A 16,269-nucleotide genomic window follows, 5' to 3' on the forward strand; every position below is an offset into this window, starting at 1 on the left:
TAAATAAAATTAAAACTTGGAATATTTGTAAATTGTAGATATTTCAATAAATTTTTTATTAAAATTAAAAAGTGACGTAGATTATTTACCGATAGCCGACTTAACAATTATAAAATTTTTAATTTTTGTATGCATATCAACGGTTAGTAAGTTATCAACAGTAAGTTACGAGCATCCGATTTTTGTATTGTATAATATACATATATATGTCATAGTTTCAATAATTCACCTCTTATATATAGAAAAGGAAAGATAAGGACATGAGGTGTACAAAGCACGATGAAATACAAATCTAATATTTTTATTCGATATTCCAAATCGATTTATACATTTCTGACGTGGTGTTACTGGCATTACATATGTATACTGTGTTGTGTGTTGAAGCTCGTCTGTCTCAATCTTGCAAGTTTTAAAACTATTAAAGATGTTTATGAATAGGAAAAGGTTATCAGATACCACGGATTGTGAATCGTCCGATCCGGGAAAGTGCAAGGAACAATGGGTTGAAACGGGCAAAAATTATTTATTTGTTTTATGGGGGTTAACTATGCATTTAATTCTGTTGTGGGGTGTGTTGGACGTTAACTTTCATTCGCCTATTATTAGAGGACTGCCAGTTGTACCGGCGCCTAGTGGACCACCGGCTAAAAGACTGTTGCTTTTCGTGGCAGACGGCCTGAGGTTTCAGACGTTCATAGAAAACCCACCACCTTATCTCAGGTATTTTACAAAATTTGGTCTCATTATTCAAAGACAATGATGCATAATTAATAACATTATCGATCAGTTTAGTTTTATTGATGTTAATTCTATATTTAATAAAAATATTGATCAGTTTAGTTTTATTGATGTTAATTCTATATTTAATAAAAAGCTTAGCAAATTTAATCTTGACATTAATAAGAATATTATAGTAATTTATTGAATATTTGTTTCAATACTTGTTTTATATATATATTTTTTAAAATAAAATTAATACTTGCTTTTAGGGATGCAATGAAGAATAGAGGTGTTTGGGGAATATCTAACACAAGAGTGCCTACAGAATCAAGGCCAGGGCACGTCGCACTCGCCGCAGGATTGTACGAGGATCCTAGTGCCATCTTCAAAGGATGGCAGGAGAATCCAGTGGACTTCGATTCTGTCTTCAATCAAAGCCATGCAACTTGGGCTTGGGGCAGTCCAGATATAATACCGATATTTACAAAAGGTATTCTAGAAAGAAGCGGCAGCATTGATTTTCGTTACTTCTCACGCTTATTTTGAAATTTCGAAAAGATAGGTAGCACACAAAATGTCCATGGGCGGAGTTACCCATCTGCGTGGCAGGATTTCGATGCAAACAGTAATCAGACAACAAGACTGGACTCCTGGGTGTTTGACGCTTATTTAGAATGGCTGCAATCTTCAGTAGCCGAGACGGTGAAAAATCAGAACGGAATTATCCTGTTCTTTCATCTGCTCGGATGTGATACTCTAGGACATGCTAAAAAACCACATTCCAGGTATCCGAGATTTGTTTTAGATAGTTATATAGCTGTTTTCAAGGTAGTAAGATTTATTAGTAAAAAGAAAATCTTGAGATCAGAGAGTATACGGAAAATATGAACTACGTCGATCAGAGGATTAAAGAGGCTGTGAACGTGACGGAACACTTTTTTGGGAAGGACACCGCTTATGTGTTCACATCGGACCACGGAATGACCGATTGGGGATCTCATGGAAGCGGTTTGCCAACCGAAACTGAAACACCTTTAATCGTTTGGGGAGCAGGAATAAAATCAACTGGCTTTCGTCAAGATGTTGAACAAGCGAGTATAACTCCCTTGATAGCATCTCTAATAGGAATTCCTATTCCTATAAATAATGAAGTAAGTGTTTATGTAACATATTTCGTGTGCAAGAAATATATGTGATATTCAAATATATAAAAAAATATATAGAACATTTTAGTTTATTTTTATTGTATTATTTTATATATTTGTTTAATTACTTGTATAATTAAAAGGTTTTATTTGTATGATTTTATTTGTATGAAATTTGTATAATTAAAAGTAAAACATAAGAGATTTTAATAGAATGAACTACACAGTTTAAAACAATTTTAATATTATTTAATATACATATGTATATATTGTATAAAATATCTACTCTTGAAATACTTTTTTAGGGTGCACTACCATGGCAGTATTTTGATATAAATTATCACGAATACCTCGCACGTTCTTTACTCAGTAACGTGAAACAGCTTGCGCATCAAGTAACTGGAAATCGTGCGGTAAATTGTGAAAATATGGACCACGTCGACTGGCGAGAGACACAGATAAAAGAAAAAATTCGTAAAGCCGAACAACATCTCAGTAGAAGAAATGTGATGGCAGCAATTCGAGTTGGTGACGAAGCAATTAGTTTCAGCAAGGAAGCTTTGTCGTATTTCAGGCAATATGAACGAACACGATTTTTAATATGTTTATCGATAATGTGGCTTGGCTGGATAATAATGTTATTCATGAAAATAAGTGGAGTAGTAAAGCGTGAATATGTGCGAACTTCTCTACTGCGATTAATGAACGTCGGATTTGCAAGTCTATTGATAATAACGCTGATTAGACATATAAGTGAGTAATCACTTCTGAATGAAATGTATTAAGTTAATGCAAACAATATTGTAGCTCTAGTAATAATTTCTATGTTAAATCACTGATTTCACTTGAAAAACGGACATTTCATTTGTGCGTTAATCTTTGCTTACAGTGTCCAATTGCAGCAACTGGAGATTACCGTACTATGCGTCCTTTGCCATAATATCTGCATGGCTTGCCGTTAATACTATAATGACATCGATGCCTGTATTTTCAGAAAGGAGCACATCGGAGCTATGCATAGACATTGGAGGCACGCTGGTACTACTAGTGTTACTATTTGTTGGATTAACATATAGATTTGCTTTCAGCATAGGAATATTATTACTCATGTTGATACGGGCATCAAAGTCAGAAGATGTACCAGCTTCTATGATTTGGACGTCGTTAGCACTGTGCGTGTTTCCGTTACTGCCTGTCGTGGAGCCAGATCCACGTGTTTATATTGTGTAAGTCTACCTCTCAAATGTGATCAAGTCAGACACTCAAAATTATTTTAATTAAAAAAGGAATATCAATCAGATTCCTAAAAAAAAATTTCCCCTCTTCTCCTTCTAATTGGTGATATTGAAAAAGGCTTCAATGAATAAGACAGGAATTTTGTATAGGAATTTAATTCTTATACGTCTTTGATTTTTTATCTTGATGACCTAACATTTTCCTTATCGATTTCAGGATAATTGGCGTGTGTGTCGTAGCAATAGGGATAGTGATTATTAATGAGCTGTCACGAAGTCAGAAAATAATGGAAATTCTACGTTTAGTCATTACAAGTCTTGTATATATAGAGATTATTGATGGTCGACATTGGATATCATGGATTATCTTGCTGACCACGCCATTATGCATTTGGTATTATCCAATAGAGACCAAGAAAAGAATGCTGGGCATAATGCTCGGATTTTTCTGCCCTCTTACGTTATTGTCGGCATCTTACGAGTCAGTCTTCTTCGTGACTCTTACAATCAACCTAATTTGTTGGTTGGAAGTTACTTCAACTACCTCAAGGAGCTTAAGAGAACGGAAGATCACAGAAGACTTGATCAAGGCGGCGTTTTTTGTATCCTTTTATCATCTTTTGAAAAAAATCTTAAACGCCATAAGATTTTCTGTTAAGAATGACTGATATTTACACTTGGATTAATTAAACATAATTAAACATAATTAAATCAGAGAAAAATAGAGCGTTAACGAAGTAATTTTGTAACACTTTTGATACAATAGACAACTATTACTTATATATATCCTTAACATCTTTTTATAGATGTTATATGTATTATTGTGCTTCTTTGGCACGGGAAACATGGCGAGCATCAGTTCATTCGATCCGTCCTGGACGCGCCACTTTGTCACCGTTTTCTCCCCATTTCTAATGACGTCTTTGATACTCCTGAAACTTAGCATTCCTTTGATATTAGTGGGATGCGCGAGTTATTCTTTAGAATCGGAAGAGTGTAAAAAGCCTATCTCTTTAGCTGTTCTCTTTTTAGGCGATTGTTTATCACTGCCTTTGATGTATTGTGTCACGCCGTATGGCAGTTGGCTCGACATCGGTAGCGCTATCAGTAAATTCGTTATTACTATTTCTCTACCTTGTCTCTTTGTATTGTTGCGATGTCTTTCGCGTCCGCTTATGAAAGTGGGTTTTGGAGTCGGCCTACTATCTCAAAAGAAGCATATCGTGTAGATTTTTTAAATATAATTATTAAAGTGCATTTAATTAATAACTGTTTCGAAACATCTGTCTATCTATATATGTGTTTGTTATTGTCATTACATTGAAATATGTGTTTTAACTAAAGAATTGAACAAATACATCTCTGTGTGTGTGTGTGGATATTTATATATTCGACTGAAGTCTACATTCTCTTATGTAATGTGTTTGTATTACATAAAAATAGATAATTATATTTATTGGAAAATATATGCAATTGTCCGTATTATTATTATTAATTTATCATTTTTATACACAGTTGATTCGACTTTTCTATTAATCACTCATACGACGTGTAAATATGAAATATAAAAGGTAAATATAAAAAGTAAAATTTTTTAAAGGTATAACCATCTCATTGTTAAAGTGATATATTAAGCCTAATTTTTGTTATGCTCTATGTCAAACAATTTAATTCCTATAATACAGTACATATAATTGGAGAGAAATAATACATTTAAAATTTGAACTCTTTATACTTCTTAGATGTCTTTGTATCCTGGATCTGCTGGCGTTTGCGTTTGCTCTGCAACAGGAATAGAAACGATATAACTCAAAATTGACGTAATAAAAAAATAATTTAATTCTAGTTAAGAATGAAATCTATTTATATATGTACCTTCTGCCGTTGTACGTGATCTACCACCATGTCTGATACATCTTCTCTCTGATTCGCTTGTCTGGACCTCATTGTCTCCTCGTATCTGGACGCCATTGCCTCGGAGTCAAGGTCCAACTCGCTAGGATCCAGCGTCAATTCGACCGCGCCGTCCTTCTCCGCTCGCGCGTCGCTCGCGCTGCCGCTGATGGCACCGCGACGCGCGGCAATCACGGACGGTGGCGCTTGGCCACCTGCCGCACCTGTCATGTCGTACACGTGGGTGCTACCCATCATACTAGCACCTAGACCTTCCGTGCGTCGCTCCTGCAGGACCGTGTAGAGCGCGGGAGTGTCACCGCCTTCCATCTCGCTCTCAATCTTCTTCTTCCTCAGCTCGATGGTCTCCGGAGTCTCCAAGCCCGCCGGGATCGACGTGATGCCGCTCGGCGTGATCAGACCCTCGGCGCCAGGCGTGACCAGTCCGCTAGCGTCGCCGTCTTCCTTTCCTTCGCCCTCGCCACCTTCGCCGCCCTCCTCACCATCCTCATCCTCCTCCTCGTCGCCTGACGACTCCGACTCGGGCTCGCCCCACATCCCCCGGTCTATTTCCTCGTCCATCGCGTCTGCGCCGGAAGTGCGCGATATGCCGAATACATCACCATACAGCGGCCGTCCGGTTTCGTCTACCGGTGGCTTTCCCCATCCACCCGCGTGATAGCCGAACGCACAACCCTCTGGAATAGGTGCGTTCAGGCCGGGTATTTTGAGATTTGGATAACTCGGCGGCGGGCCGTAACGCTGCATAGCGATGAGCCAAGGTGGCGGTACTTTCTGGCAATTCGGTCCCACAGGCATCCCCAAAGCTGTACGCAGTTCGTCCGATAATTCTCCCGGCTTCTTCTCCTTCAAACGCGTCTCGAATTCCTTGCCCTCGTAATAGAGATCGCCGTGGATCGTCATGCGCGGCTTCGTCTGCCACTTGAAGAACGCGTCGTGCAACTTCTGATAGTCGATGTCAATCTTGCCCAGTTTGGGTCGCGCTCGCTCCCGCATCTTCGCCTTCAGCGTACGCGTGTCATCGCGCTCCTGCAAGCTCGCCCTCATCTCCGTGATACCGGTGCGCTTTATGAAGTCCGGTAGATCGAAGGGCGGTTTCTCTATACCGCGTTTTCCCTGAAGATACTTACGCTTGAAGCACCAATGCCTCGGTACTGGTACCGTGTTTCGGTGAGCCTTCAATTGCACAAGCAGCTTCGGATCTCGCGCGGTAACGTCGTGCATCTCCACGACATCCGGACGACCTACCAGCTGCTTCAATTCCGCCACGCTCAGCCGCGTCAGTCTTTTGAGTTTACGCTTGGACAGACGCGGCGCCCCGTTCTCCCCGGTGCCCTGTTGCTGCTGTTGCTGATTCGCCTCGTCGTCAAAGTCGTCCAGCAACGGCACCTTACTTGGAATGCCGGTGCCGGCGGTTTGTATATTTGTTACCGGCGGATACTGGCCGATAGGCTCACCCTTATCAGCCGCATCATTCGGACTCGGTTCCGGCTCCACCAGCTTAAACGCCTCGAAGACTCGAACAAATTGACGGTACATAGGCTCCAAGTCATTTATGCTTGGTATCTCCTGTACATACTCTATCTCTGGCATTGCTCCTTTCGTCTTGGCCTCCTCTGTACCATCCTTCTTCTGTTCGGAATCCTTCTTCTCCGCATTGTGCCTCTTCCTCTTTGACTTCTTCTTCTTTTTCATTTTACTCGATTTGGATTCCATTTTCTCCGCAGTCGGTTCCGGTTCCATTATGACATCCTCTATCTGAGGAACGTCCTCGCCGTCGTCCTTCAGTGATTTATTCACAGAAACAACGCTGTCGTTTGGATCACCGCCCACTTCTTTAGCTCTTTCCGTTTTAAATGCCAGAGCTTGCTCCAAAGCGGCCGGTAGTTTGACAGGGCCGCCTTCTCCATCCCCGACTCCGTTGTCAACATTCTGATTTTGCAATTCTGACGGCGGATCCACCTTCAAGCTCAAGAGGCTCGGTAGAGTCTTGGTATCCATACTGAAACGAAGATCGTGATTAGGATAACATTCAACTATAACCAAAAGAGAGACAGAGCTATGTTTATAGTTTGAACAGTAACAGTTTACTAGTTCACGTGATGTAATGCCTCGTGTATCCCAAGTGTCGTGACTATAGTCCTTTGCCCTGTGTTTAAGGGAGAGGAGTTTTAGTGGGTGCAAGCCCCACACATACCCCGGGTGGCCGGCCCCCGGGAATACGCGAGGTATTTCTCCTCTTCCTCTGAGAAAAAAAAAACAAAAACAAAAAAAACAGTTTACTAGTGTAAACCTAGAAGACGTGAGATAGGCGAGACATGACGTTTAAATATATCCTCGCACCTGCAACTGTGTCCAGCAGATGTATGACAAATGCGGGTACGTACGTCAACACATCCGTAGTCCTTATTAATCCTTACTTTTCACTAAACATTAAATAAAACTCGAATCCCGGCAATTTACTACTTTTACGTGACCCGTAAACGGACACAATCACAAATCACGAACCATACTGATTGTAAGATTGGAAACTCCATTGTAAAGCAATAAAGTCGCGTCACACGGATTGGGATTGAAATTTGACCAATCAGAGACTCGGATGACGCGACGCATGACGCGCTCAGTGGAAACTCAGCCTTATGTTTTCCCGGAGAGATACGTGATGTCGGAGCCTAGAGATGGCGCGCAGAGTCTACACCTTTTTCAAAAGGGATATCATTAATGCACATTATCATATATATAATTCAGTTTATTCAGTATCAAATATTCTATAGTGCGAGACGGACCGCAGTCCGTGGCAGTCCGTAAACCGTCGCGGATGTGGGTGCGTGTCAAGGAGATTCGAACCAGAGTACTGTCATCTGGAGCACAGACGTCACAGACGACGAGGTTGGTTAGCTTATTTGCGTCGCAGAAAATGCCGATCGTTGAGGAAGACGCGGATTATTACGTTAGACTTTTTTCTTCTCTATCTTTTTCTCTCTCTTTCTCCCTCTCTCTCGCTCTCGCTGCTACGTGCTCCGACAATCGTCGCGCGGCGACACTTCGGCTTTTTCGAAGCAAAATGGAAGATACGATGTTGTTTTCGATTTAAGCGCGTTAAGCGAATCAATCATGACGCGTCTCGCCGGCCCGAATTCGCGACTGATTCACGGCTCTACTAATTCGCGCTCGACACCTGTCCCCGCGATAGATTCGCGGTGACGATCTACGCAACTCGAGTTAAATAAAATATGCGCTTCCGGCACGTTCGTCGGGTATAAACGTATAAACGTATACACTTGTTCTACGTCGCTACTTTGGCGCACTTTGCTCGGCGATTTCTCGGCCACCCCCGGGCCGTCTCCCTTCCGGAGAATTGCGGCATAAATAGAAATAAATTTTATCGAAACATCGTACGTCAACGGTGCACTTGGCCCTCAGGAAGACCCTTGCACCGCGACATCTTGACCGACTGGCGACTGCCTTGGCGAACAACACGAGAGTCCAAAGGTCCGAAAGAGTGGGCACGTCCTTTAAATGTCGTCATTTAGGTCGTTAGTGTTCTTCCATTATCTCCTAATAAGTACTCTAATTATGTCCATTTAACTTACTTTTTATCCTTTTCTGGTTTGAAGAATTAGAAAAAGATAAAGTGTAAGTTAAGCCGAGATTAGAGTTAATCCATATTTGCAGAAATGGGACACAAGTGTATTACGTGTAAGCGCAGTTATTTGGCGATAAAAATGTAAGGAAAAGTTAACTTAAAATGTTGACTTAAAATGATTATTGCTAACGCAGCGATGACGTCGATCTTCAATCCATTCAACGCGGTTATTTTTAACGTTTTCGGGATGGTCCGGGAAAATATTTTTCTAATATAAAATATTCGTTAACAAAACTCCAGGTTTGACGCTGAAATCGATCAACAATCTGCCGACAATCATTAAGTTTTATATCAATGAGGGATATATCGTATTTTCGTTCTTATAATGATACGAAATGATTAAGGCTGCATTCCGATATTCACTGTCAGTACTGAAAATATTTTTCTGTATTTTACGTCACGTGTACTATAGATTTTCAGAACTGTCGCTCAGTCATTTAGTTGTTAGTGTGCTTCCGTTCTTCTTTTATTACCTTAATAGACGTGATAAGTTTTTCTTCTCTCTCTGATAAAAATGTGAGATTCTCGCAACTCGAGAAAACTGAGGAAAACTGAATTAAGATAAATATTAATGGCGCAGCGTGACACTGATCTTCAATCCTTCAATGTAGAGTTATTTTTAGAGTTTGATCCGAGAAACGTTTCTTTAATGAAATACGGGACATTAACGAAGCTCCAAGTTCATATAAAAATCAATAGAAATTTATCGAGAATCATTAGTTTTATATTAATTTTTTTTAAATAAAGCTGTATATATTTTTATATAATATTAATTAACACTAGAACTATCAGAGTGGTCAAAATAATCCGTTTGATACTTTTTAATAATTTATTACTCATTTTTAAAACATCTTAATTTATGAAATTTTCTGACTTTTATTGAAATTACAATCAATTTTATTAATTAGTTTTTTCTTTTATTATATAGATTAATCTCTGGTAGTTCTAGTGTTAATATTATATAAAAGTTTTGTGTGTTAACAAAAGATATATCATCCTTATAATGCAAAACGATTGATAAATCTAAATTTCTCGTTAATAAACTTTTAGTCACAGATCAATAATCGTGGTGTTTTTTAGTCGCGCGCGGATTGAAATGTTAGATGTTTGTTTGCAGTCCCCGCCGACAGCTTTAATCTCGCACGCGTCTTACGTGTTGTCGCAATTCGTTTCCCACGTGCTCCAGCAGTGCAATCAATCCGTTTTTCATTACGCTGTCCGTTCCGTGTCTTCGTTCGCAAACAGATTTTCAAGCGTCATGCCGATAACAGGCGCGTTACGTGTTACATAATATCCTCGGATTTTCACGTTGCGCGTTGCGTATCGTAGCGTTTTACGGTGAATCGCGGTCAGTCCGATGAGTCCGAGAATTGGACTTGATTCTCGTCGACTTGCGTCTCTCATCCCCGAGAAAATACCTGGAGCTCCGAACCGCAGAATTCGCAGGAAGAATCCAATGTTTACCATGAGTTTTCCCAGAGTACTTTTTATCGTATATGTCGTTCGTTAATAAAATTACCGAGAAAAGAGATAAGTATCGCGCTCGGAGCTATTCTAAAATTCAATTTTTGGAAGTTCGGAAGGTCCCGTGTCTTTTATCTTTGCGTCTTAAAATTTCAGATGCTCGCCGAACTCATTCCGATGAGATGGCGGAAAAATCGCAGCGTTCGTTTCCGAGTGCAATCCGAATGCAATGTCAGAGATTCCAGCGGATCCTAAAAATACTCCAAGGTCCCGATCCGTTTTTATCAAACAGCCAAACAGATAATTTGCTCTTCACGTCACGCAGATTTTCTAAGCTCTATACAACGAGCTTCCTTTGCGAAAGGATATTCGTTCCTTTTCGGAGTTAAATATACAGCAGTTTATTTCGATGCGTGTTATCTTGATGCGTGACGTTCGAGATGACTATGCATAAATGCAGCTATCTGTTACTGCAATGTATTATATCTTCTCGTGAATGCGCGATGATTATCATGCTGTGACGCGTGACAGGAACGCGTGCACGCGAGAAAGAGAGATAAGATTTCTAGTAGTCGAAGACTATATGGAAACTTTCTTGGAAATTGAAAAAAATGTAATTGTTTGATAACTTGTCTCGAAAAAAAGTTGGACGAAAATAATATTGGATATTTTTCAACTATTGTTTCAAATTCTGCTTAGTATCCAGAAAAAGATTAGTTTTTTTTTCCGATTTATGTACAGAAATTTACCGTCTGCTTCCGCAATGTGCGATATAAATTTTTTTTTATCGGTGAAAATTATTTGCTTTGCGAAAGTTTTACGTTTCGATAAAAATGAACGTGTCGGCAGCATGAAGCAGAAAGTGAAACGGTAGTTTCTCTATTTTGTGTCAGCAACCTTTGTATCTGTTTTTTTAAAATTTTTTATCACAGAGAATGTCTTATCTCTTCGAAAAATATTCGAGATAATCTTGCTCCACTAAAATCTCTCGCAGAACTCTAATTGGCAAATCGATAAGACGATACTTGCGAGATATTTTTGGTCCATCATATATAGATGCAAAGAACGATTATCTAATTTGCATCGTATACGTACGTGCCTCGTAAGCAGGAATATCTATCTATATATACGCGAGTTGTCACGTAAGAACTATATTAACCTGGCTGTTTTGCATTACGCATTTTATAAATTTGCATAGTTGATAGTGAGAAGCTACAATACTTAAGGAGAAAAAAGAAATGCAAGTGCAACCGGAGATAATTCTTATCGTGTCACAAGCATATATTTTCTCTCTTAATCGTTATTTGTTGTATAAATTAGTCTCCATTTTTATGTTTAAAACATTTCAACAAACGATAACGTTATGAAAAATTTCAAGATAAAAACGCTCGTTCTATTTGCCCGTTAACGTACAAATTTTGTCAGCTTTCCACAACTTCAAATGTGAAATGTAGAATATAAAAATAAGTACTTCGGCGCGAGTGTCATCGTTTTATTGCATACGCGCGCGAGAATTATTTTCTTCGAATTTATTTAGAGCTTTCTGTATTTGTAGAGTACGAACCTTATAGCTTGTACTTTGATCTCATTGACGTTAGTATTACCTAACTATAAGCATACGATAATATTAAATTTAAGCTTTCAATCTGTTTCTTATAGGAGCCGTGCAATTCTTATCTTCTTTCATTATTAGAAAGGACAGACAGTTTAATCATTCTCCCTTCAAATTCCATTTTCTTTATCAATATCCTATTTTCTAAATTTCTTCCGTTTTTCATGATAATAAACTGTTAAAAGAATATTATAGAGCTATCGTGGATTGCATCAGAAACTTACAAGTGAATGATTAATTTCTCGGAATTATAAGGATTTTAAAAAGATAGATAAGACATTTCTTATTTATCTTTTTAAAATTCTTATAATTCCGAAATTAATCATTCACTTGTAAGTTGTAAGTTATTGGAAACTACAAATTTCTAATATCCTCGTATTTAAGCTTTTCTAATGTATGATTTAAACGTTCAGATCATGAGACTCCAAAATTTGTTTTTTTTTCTACTAAATTTCATAAAACGAATATGTTTACAGTGTTATCTTGTGTCGGCCCGTGTACGTCAGCGATACGAAAAGGAAGACGACGATCTGTATGAGAGTCCATCGGTAACGGAACAGCAGGGTGTGCCAGAGATGAGCGGGCACGCAACCCGTCCTAGAGAGGGTGGTCAAGCGGTTCTCGAACGTATTCAAGTGTCCGTGCTGCCGATTGCTGGGAAACACGCCACGTCGACATTGCCTGCTACATCGGCCCTGCCAATGGAGAGGCAAGATGTGGACGTTGCAGTAAGAAAATACATTTATCTCGCTATATTCGTCAACATAAGACTCTAATATAATAAATATCGGTGTACAGAATGAGATATGTCACAATTGTACAAATTATCAGTCCCATAAGTAACGCAAAAACCTTTCTTGTCAAAGACATTTTTATATTATTTAATGTAACATTTATGCACTAACAATATAACGATATATGATAATTATATTCATTAACTATCTTTTATATATAATAAAAAAAATAACATTAATAAATATATTTATAACTATATATGATAAATATATTCATTAATTATGTTTTATATATAATAAAAAACAATATCACGTATGTACGTTGCAGAGCAAACAGAAAAAATGCACCGGAAAGGAGATTTCGAATACGCAAAGGGTCTGGACGAGTCTGGTGTCCGGCGCGATAGCGGGAGCTTTTGCGAAGACCACGATAGCGCCGTTAGATCGTACAAAGATCAATTTTCAAATTTCGAAGCAGCCCTACTCGGCCAGGGCAGCGATAGGATTCTTAACTTCAGCGATGCGTACCGAAGGCCTTCTCAGCTTGTGGCGTGGAAACAGCGCTACCATGGTCAGGATAGTACCATATTCGGCGGTGCAATTCACTGCGCACGAACAGTGGAAAAGAATTCTGAGTATAAACGGCGTGGAAAGGTATCACATGAAAAATTCAAAAACATTTTTAGCAAACAAAAGAACTATAACGATTTAAGCATGGATTCTATAGGCAGATTTCACACCCGTGTTATATGAATATTTACAGAGAAAAACCATGGGCGAGCTTCCTGGCCGGCGCACTCGCGGGTGTGACATCGCAAACCATGACCTATCCGTTGGATCTGATGCGGGCGAGAATGGCGGTAACCCTGAAGGCCGAGTACAAGACTCTGCGGCAGGCATTCTGGCGTATGTACAAAGAGGAGGGAATATTGGCGTACTACCGTGGCTTCACCGCCACGATCCTCGGTGCCATCCCGTATGCCGGTTGCAGCTTCTTCACGTACGACATGCTGAGAAACTTACTGACCGGTGAGTCGATTCCGTTCACACGATGAATCCTCTTGACGCCCGTCGACGGTGGCGGTGCTTGTACTCACATACATACACACGTACACATAAAACATGCGAAAAAAGAAAAGAATCGAGGGTTATACGAATGAGAGTGGCTGTTGTATATGATCGTAAAGCAGGGTACCGATGGGGCACGTCGGGGGCACCCTGTTTCCCCTGATATTGGGACGGTACTAACTTTAATAGCGACGCGAGACAAGCCCGACCGGCGGCGTATTTCGAAGTGCTGCGTGCTTCATGTTCGATGATGGCTACGTGTCGATGAACAGTGTACACGGTGACTATTCCGGGATTCTCGACTTCGCTCATTTGCGGCGGCATCGCTGGAATGGTCGGTCAGACAAGCAGCTACCCACTGGACATTGTGCGGCGGAGAATGCAGACGTCAGCGATCAAGGGCCAGCATTATCACACGATCACGTCGACTGTCGTGAAAATTTACACGTAAGTATTTACGCATCATTTACATTTAAAAATATAATAGTAGAGTATAGCAACCATCTAGTTATGAATAAATTATAAAATCGATTTAGAGACCGAGTTGAGAAAAAATATATATCTTTTAAATTTGAAGAAACATAAAGATAGTTAGATATGTACATTTGATAATATTTACAGAAATTTATAGAAATCGATATATTTAATAATATATTTTGCTGTTCCCAATAAATGTAATTTTATATTTATATAGAAGTATATTGATAAATTATCGTTGTGCATGTTACAGGGAAGAAGGAATAATGGCTTTTTACAAAGGCTTAAGCATGAATTGGGTAAAGGGTCCTATTGCCGTCGGAATCAGCTTTGCCACGCACGATACAATACGGGACACACTGAGGAAAGTTATTTGTGAAGATACATAGGGCTAATGGAACAAACATTTGAAGTTTGGGGTTATTACAGAATGATATCAGTCAATAATTATAATTATTAATTAATAATTATTGCTTGGCTGTTATCCAAATACACTTATATAATTATTATTATTCATAATTATATAAGTAATAATTATAAATATTAATCATTACATAATTTCATCATTTAATACAAATTATTTTAATGATGGATAAATGTGTCAGCGTATACCTTAAAACTGCGCTTGACAAAAAGAAAATGAAAACTCGTGCACAAAGCGTCATCGACGGCAAGAACATAAAATAATATTTTGCGGTAGATGCATTATTAACAACACAAGGAGAGTAGTTTGTTATTTTATGAGGGCATTTTGCCAAAAGCAACACAGGAAATCATTAGTACAAATTGTTAAATATTATGTACATATTGTTATTTCAAACATTATAGAAATCGTTGGAAAAGTTGGAGAAATGTAATATGTGTAGATGCATATACTGAAGAGATGTAACATGTGTAGATGCATACACCAAATCATAACATAAGCATTGCGCATTGGTCCGATAATATGAAAGTATGATTTTTAGCTTTCTTAATTATCTTTGGGTATGATTAAAGATGCGATTTATATAAAAATATAATTTTTCATGCTTGCCTTAATTGTCTTATAAATTCTATGATAAAAGCGAACAAGCTGTGGTATAATTTACGTTCAAAATCGTGTATATAATCGTGTATATGACATTTTTTACTTTGAAGATCAAAATACTCAAGAGAATGATAATTTTCTTAACCCTGTGTAAAGTATAGAAATATTGTACAGTTTATAAGATAAATTGCGCCTGAAATTGAAATATTCAGATTATATTTTATTCGACCATCATGCCTACAATGTAATGGATTTTAATTTTGATGTTACTATTCAGTTTTTTTTTTTTTTTTTTAATAAAGACTGCAATCAATAGCGACAATAAAGTTTAGAACTTGAAACATCGTAAAAAGATTCGACATATTATATTGCTATATTATAATTAATTATTGACACAACAGCATCTATATTACAGTTTATCAGTAGCCTAGTTTCCACCGAAGTCTTCAATCCGATCCTGCTTCGGTTTAACTGTTTCCACTAGTTTCCAAATCTTGTGGATCGAAGCGGGAGCGCAGTCAATCACATTTCCAGTTCTACGCCGCACATGCGAATTAACGACTTCGGTGGAAACTAGACCAGTGTTAAAAAATGGATTTGTATATTTGCTTTATTTACATTTCAACATTTAACGACCGAATACTTTTAAATATCTTGTACATACTCTCAAATGCTGTGCCACATTTTATGTTGACAGTTGAAATGTAAAATTAATGCAATAGAAAATAAAGAAGGGAATTGTTTTGTATCAGTCAAAAAGAGATCTTTTTATGGCCGATGCAGAGAAAGTCATTGTCTTCTTTATATTTTGCAATACTTTACGCTAACGCTATCTCTCTTTGATAATTCATATTCGTTTTCTAACGATCGGTTTTTGAAAATCTCCAGAATTAATGTAAATTACAACATACTACATTGTATAAAAAAATTATTTATTCTTAAAAATTTTGTAGCTTGTTTGCGATCATTGTATTGGTATATATAAAGTCATTTAGTAAATATATAAATTTTATACAGTGTACACGGATTCTTATTTCAGCCTAATTTTTTATATCTATATCTTTATCTCTACAAGTACAATCTTATTAAAAGTAGAAAAGTTTTTACTTTTTCAGATCACACGCAGTATAGTATAATCTAGAAATCTAGATTTTGTAAAATTAAATATTTGATATGTAATCTATGCATAAATTATATAATTATTTTTAAGTAAATGACATGATTGTA

General features: G+C 38.1%; 3 protein-coding genes across 6 annotated transcripts; 2 read left to right on the forward strand and 1 right to left on the reverse strand.

Annotated features, from left to right (window-relative positions):
• Positions 1 to 228: 228 nt before the first annotated feature.
• On the forward strand, positions 229 to 4,566 carry LOC139770683 (GPI ethanolamine phosphate transferase 1). The gene is made up of 8 exons (XM_071702793.1): positions 229 to 720; positions 990 to 1,210; positions 1,283 to 1,505; positions 1,589 to 1,871; positions 2,171 to 2,618; positions 2,755 to 3,091; positions 3,318 to 3,702; positions 3,907 to 4,566. The coding sequence occupies exons 1-8, from the start codon at positions 425 to 427 to the stop codon at positions 4,327 to 4,329; spliced, it is 2,616 nt and encodes an 871-aa protein (XP_071558894.1). The 5' UTR covers positions 229 to 424; the 3' UTR covers positions 4,330 to 4,566.
• Positions 4,567 to 4,740: 174 nt separating this feature from the next.
• Positions 4,741 to 7,743, reverse strand: Sf3b2 (splicing factor 3B subunit 2). Of its 3 annotated transcripts, XM_071702796.1 has the most exons (4): positions 7,358 to 7,743; positions 7,106 to 7,259; positions 4,976 to 7,016; positions 4,741 to 4,882 (listed from the first exon to the last, which is right to left on the reverse strand). In XM_071702796.1, the coding sequence occupies exons 3-4, from the start codon at positions 7,013 to 7,015 to the stop codon at positions 4,814 to 4,816; spliced, it is 2,109 nt and encodes a 702-aa protein (XP_071558897.1). In that variant the 5' UTR covers position 7,016; positions 7,106 to 7,259; positions 7,358 to 7,743; the 3' UTR covers positions 4,741 to 4,813. The 3 variants fall into 3 exon arrangements, with proteins under 3 accessions (XP_071558897.1, XP_071558898.1, XP_071558896.1); XM_071702797.1 differs by lacking the exon at positions 7,106 to 7,259 and having other exon boundaries at positions 7,402 to 7,743; XM_071702795.1 differs by lacking the exon at positions 7,106 to 7,259.
• Positions 7,744 to 7,752: 9 nt separating this feature from the next.
• Dpcoac (dephosphocoenzyme A carrier) lies at positions 7,753 to 16,061 on the forward strand. 2 transcript variants are annotated; one of them, XM_071702805.1, is made up of 6 exons: positions 7,753 to 7,903; positions 12,213 to 12,464; positions 12,799 to 13,124; positions 13,234 to 13,499; positions 13,811 to 13,985; positions 14,269 to 16,061. In XM_071702805.1, exons 2-6 carry the CDS (start codon positions 12,312 to 12,314, stop codon positions 14,402 to 14,404), a joined length of 1,056 nt encoding a protein of 351 aa, XP_071558906.1. In that variant the 5' UTR covers positions 7,753 to 7,903; positions 12,213 to 12,311; the 3' UTR covers positions 14,405 to 16,061. The 2 variants fall into 2 exon arrangements, with proteins under 2 accessions (XP_071558906.1, XP_071558907.1); XM_071702806.1 differs by lacking the exon at positions 7,753 to 7,903 and adding an exon at positions 10,243 to 10,391.
• The last annotated feature ends 208 nt before the right edge of the window (positions 16,062 to 16,269 follow it).

Source organism: Temnothorax nylanderi, unplaced genomic scaffold, assembly GCF_030848795.1.
Source record: "Temnothorax nylanderi isolate EJ_2023f unplaced genomic scaffold, tnyl_v1.0 TNYL_tig0031_pilon, whole genome shotgun sequence".
Lineage (NCBI taxonomy): Eukaryota > Metazoa > Arthropoda > Insecta > Hymenoptera > Formicidae > Temnothorax > Temnothorax nylanderi.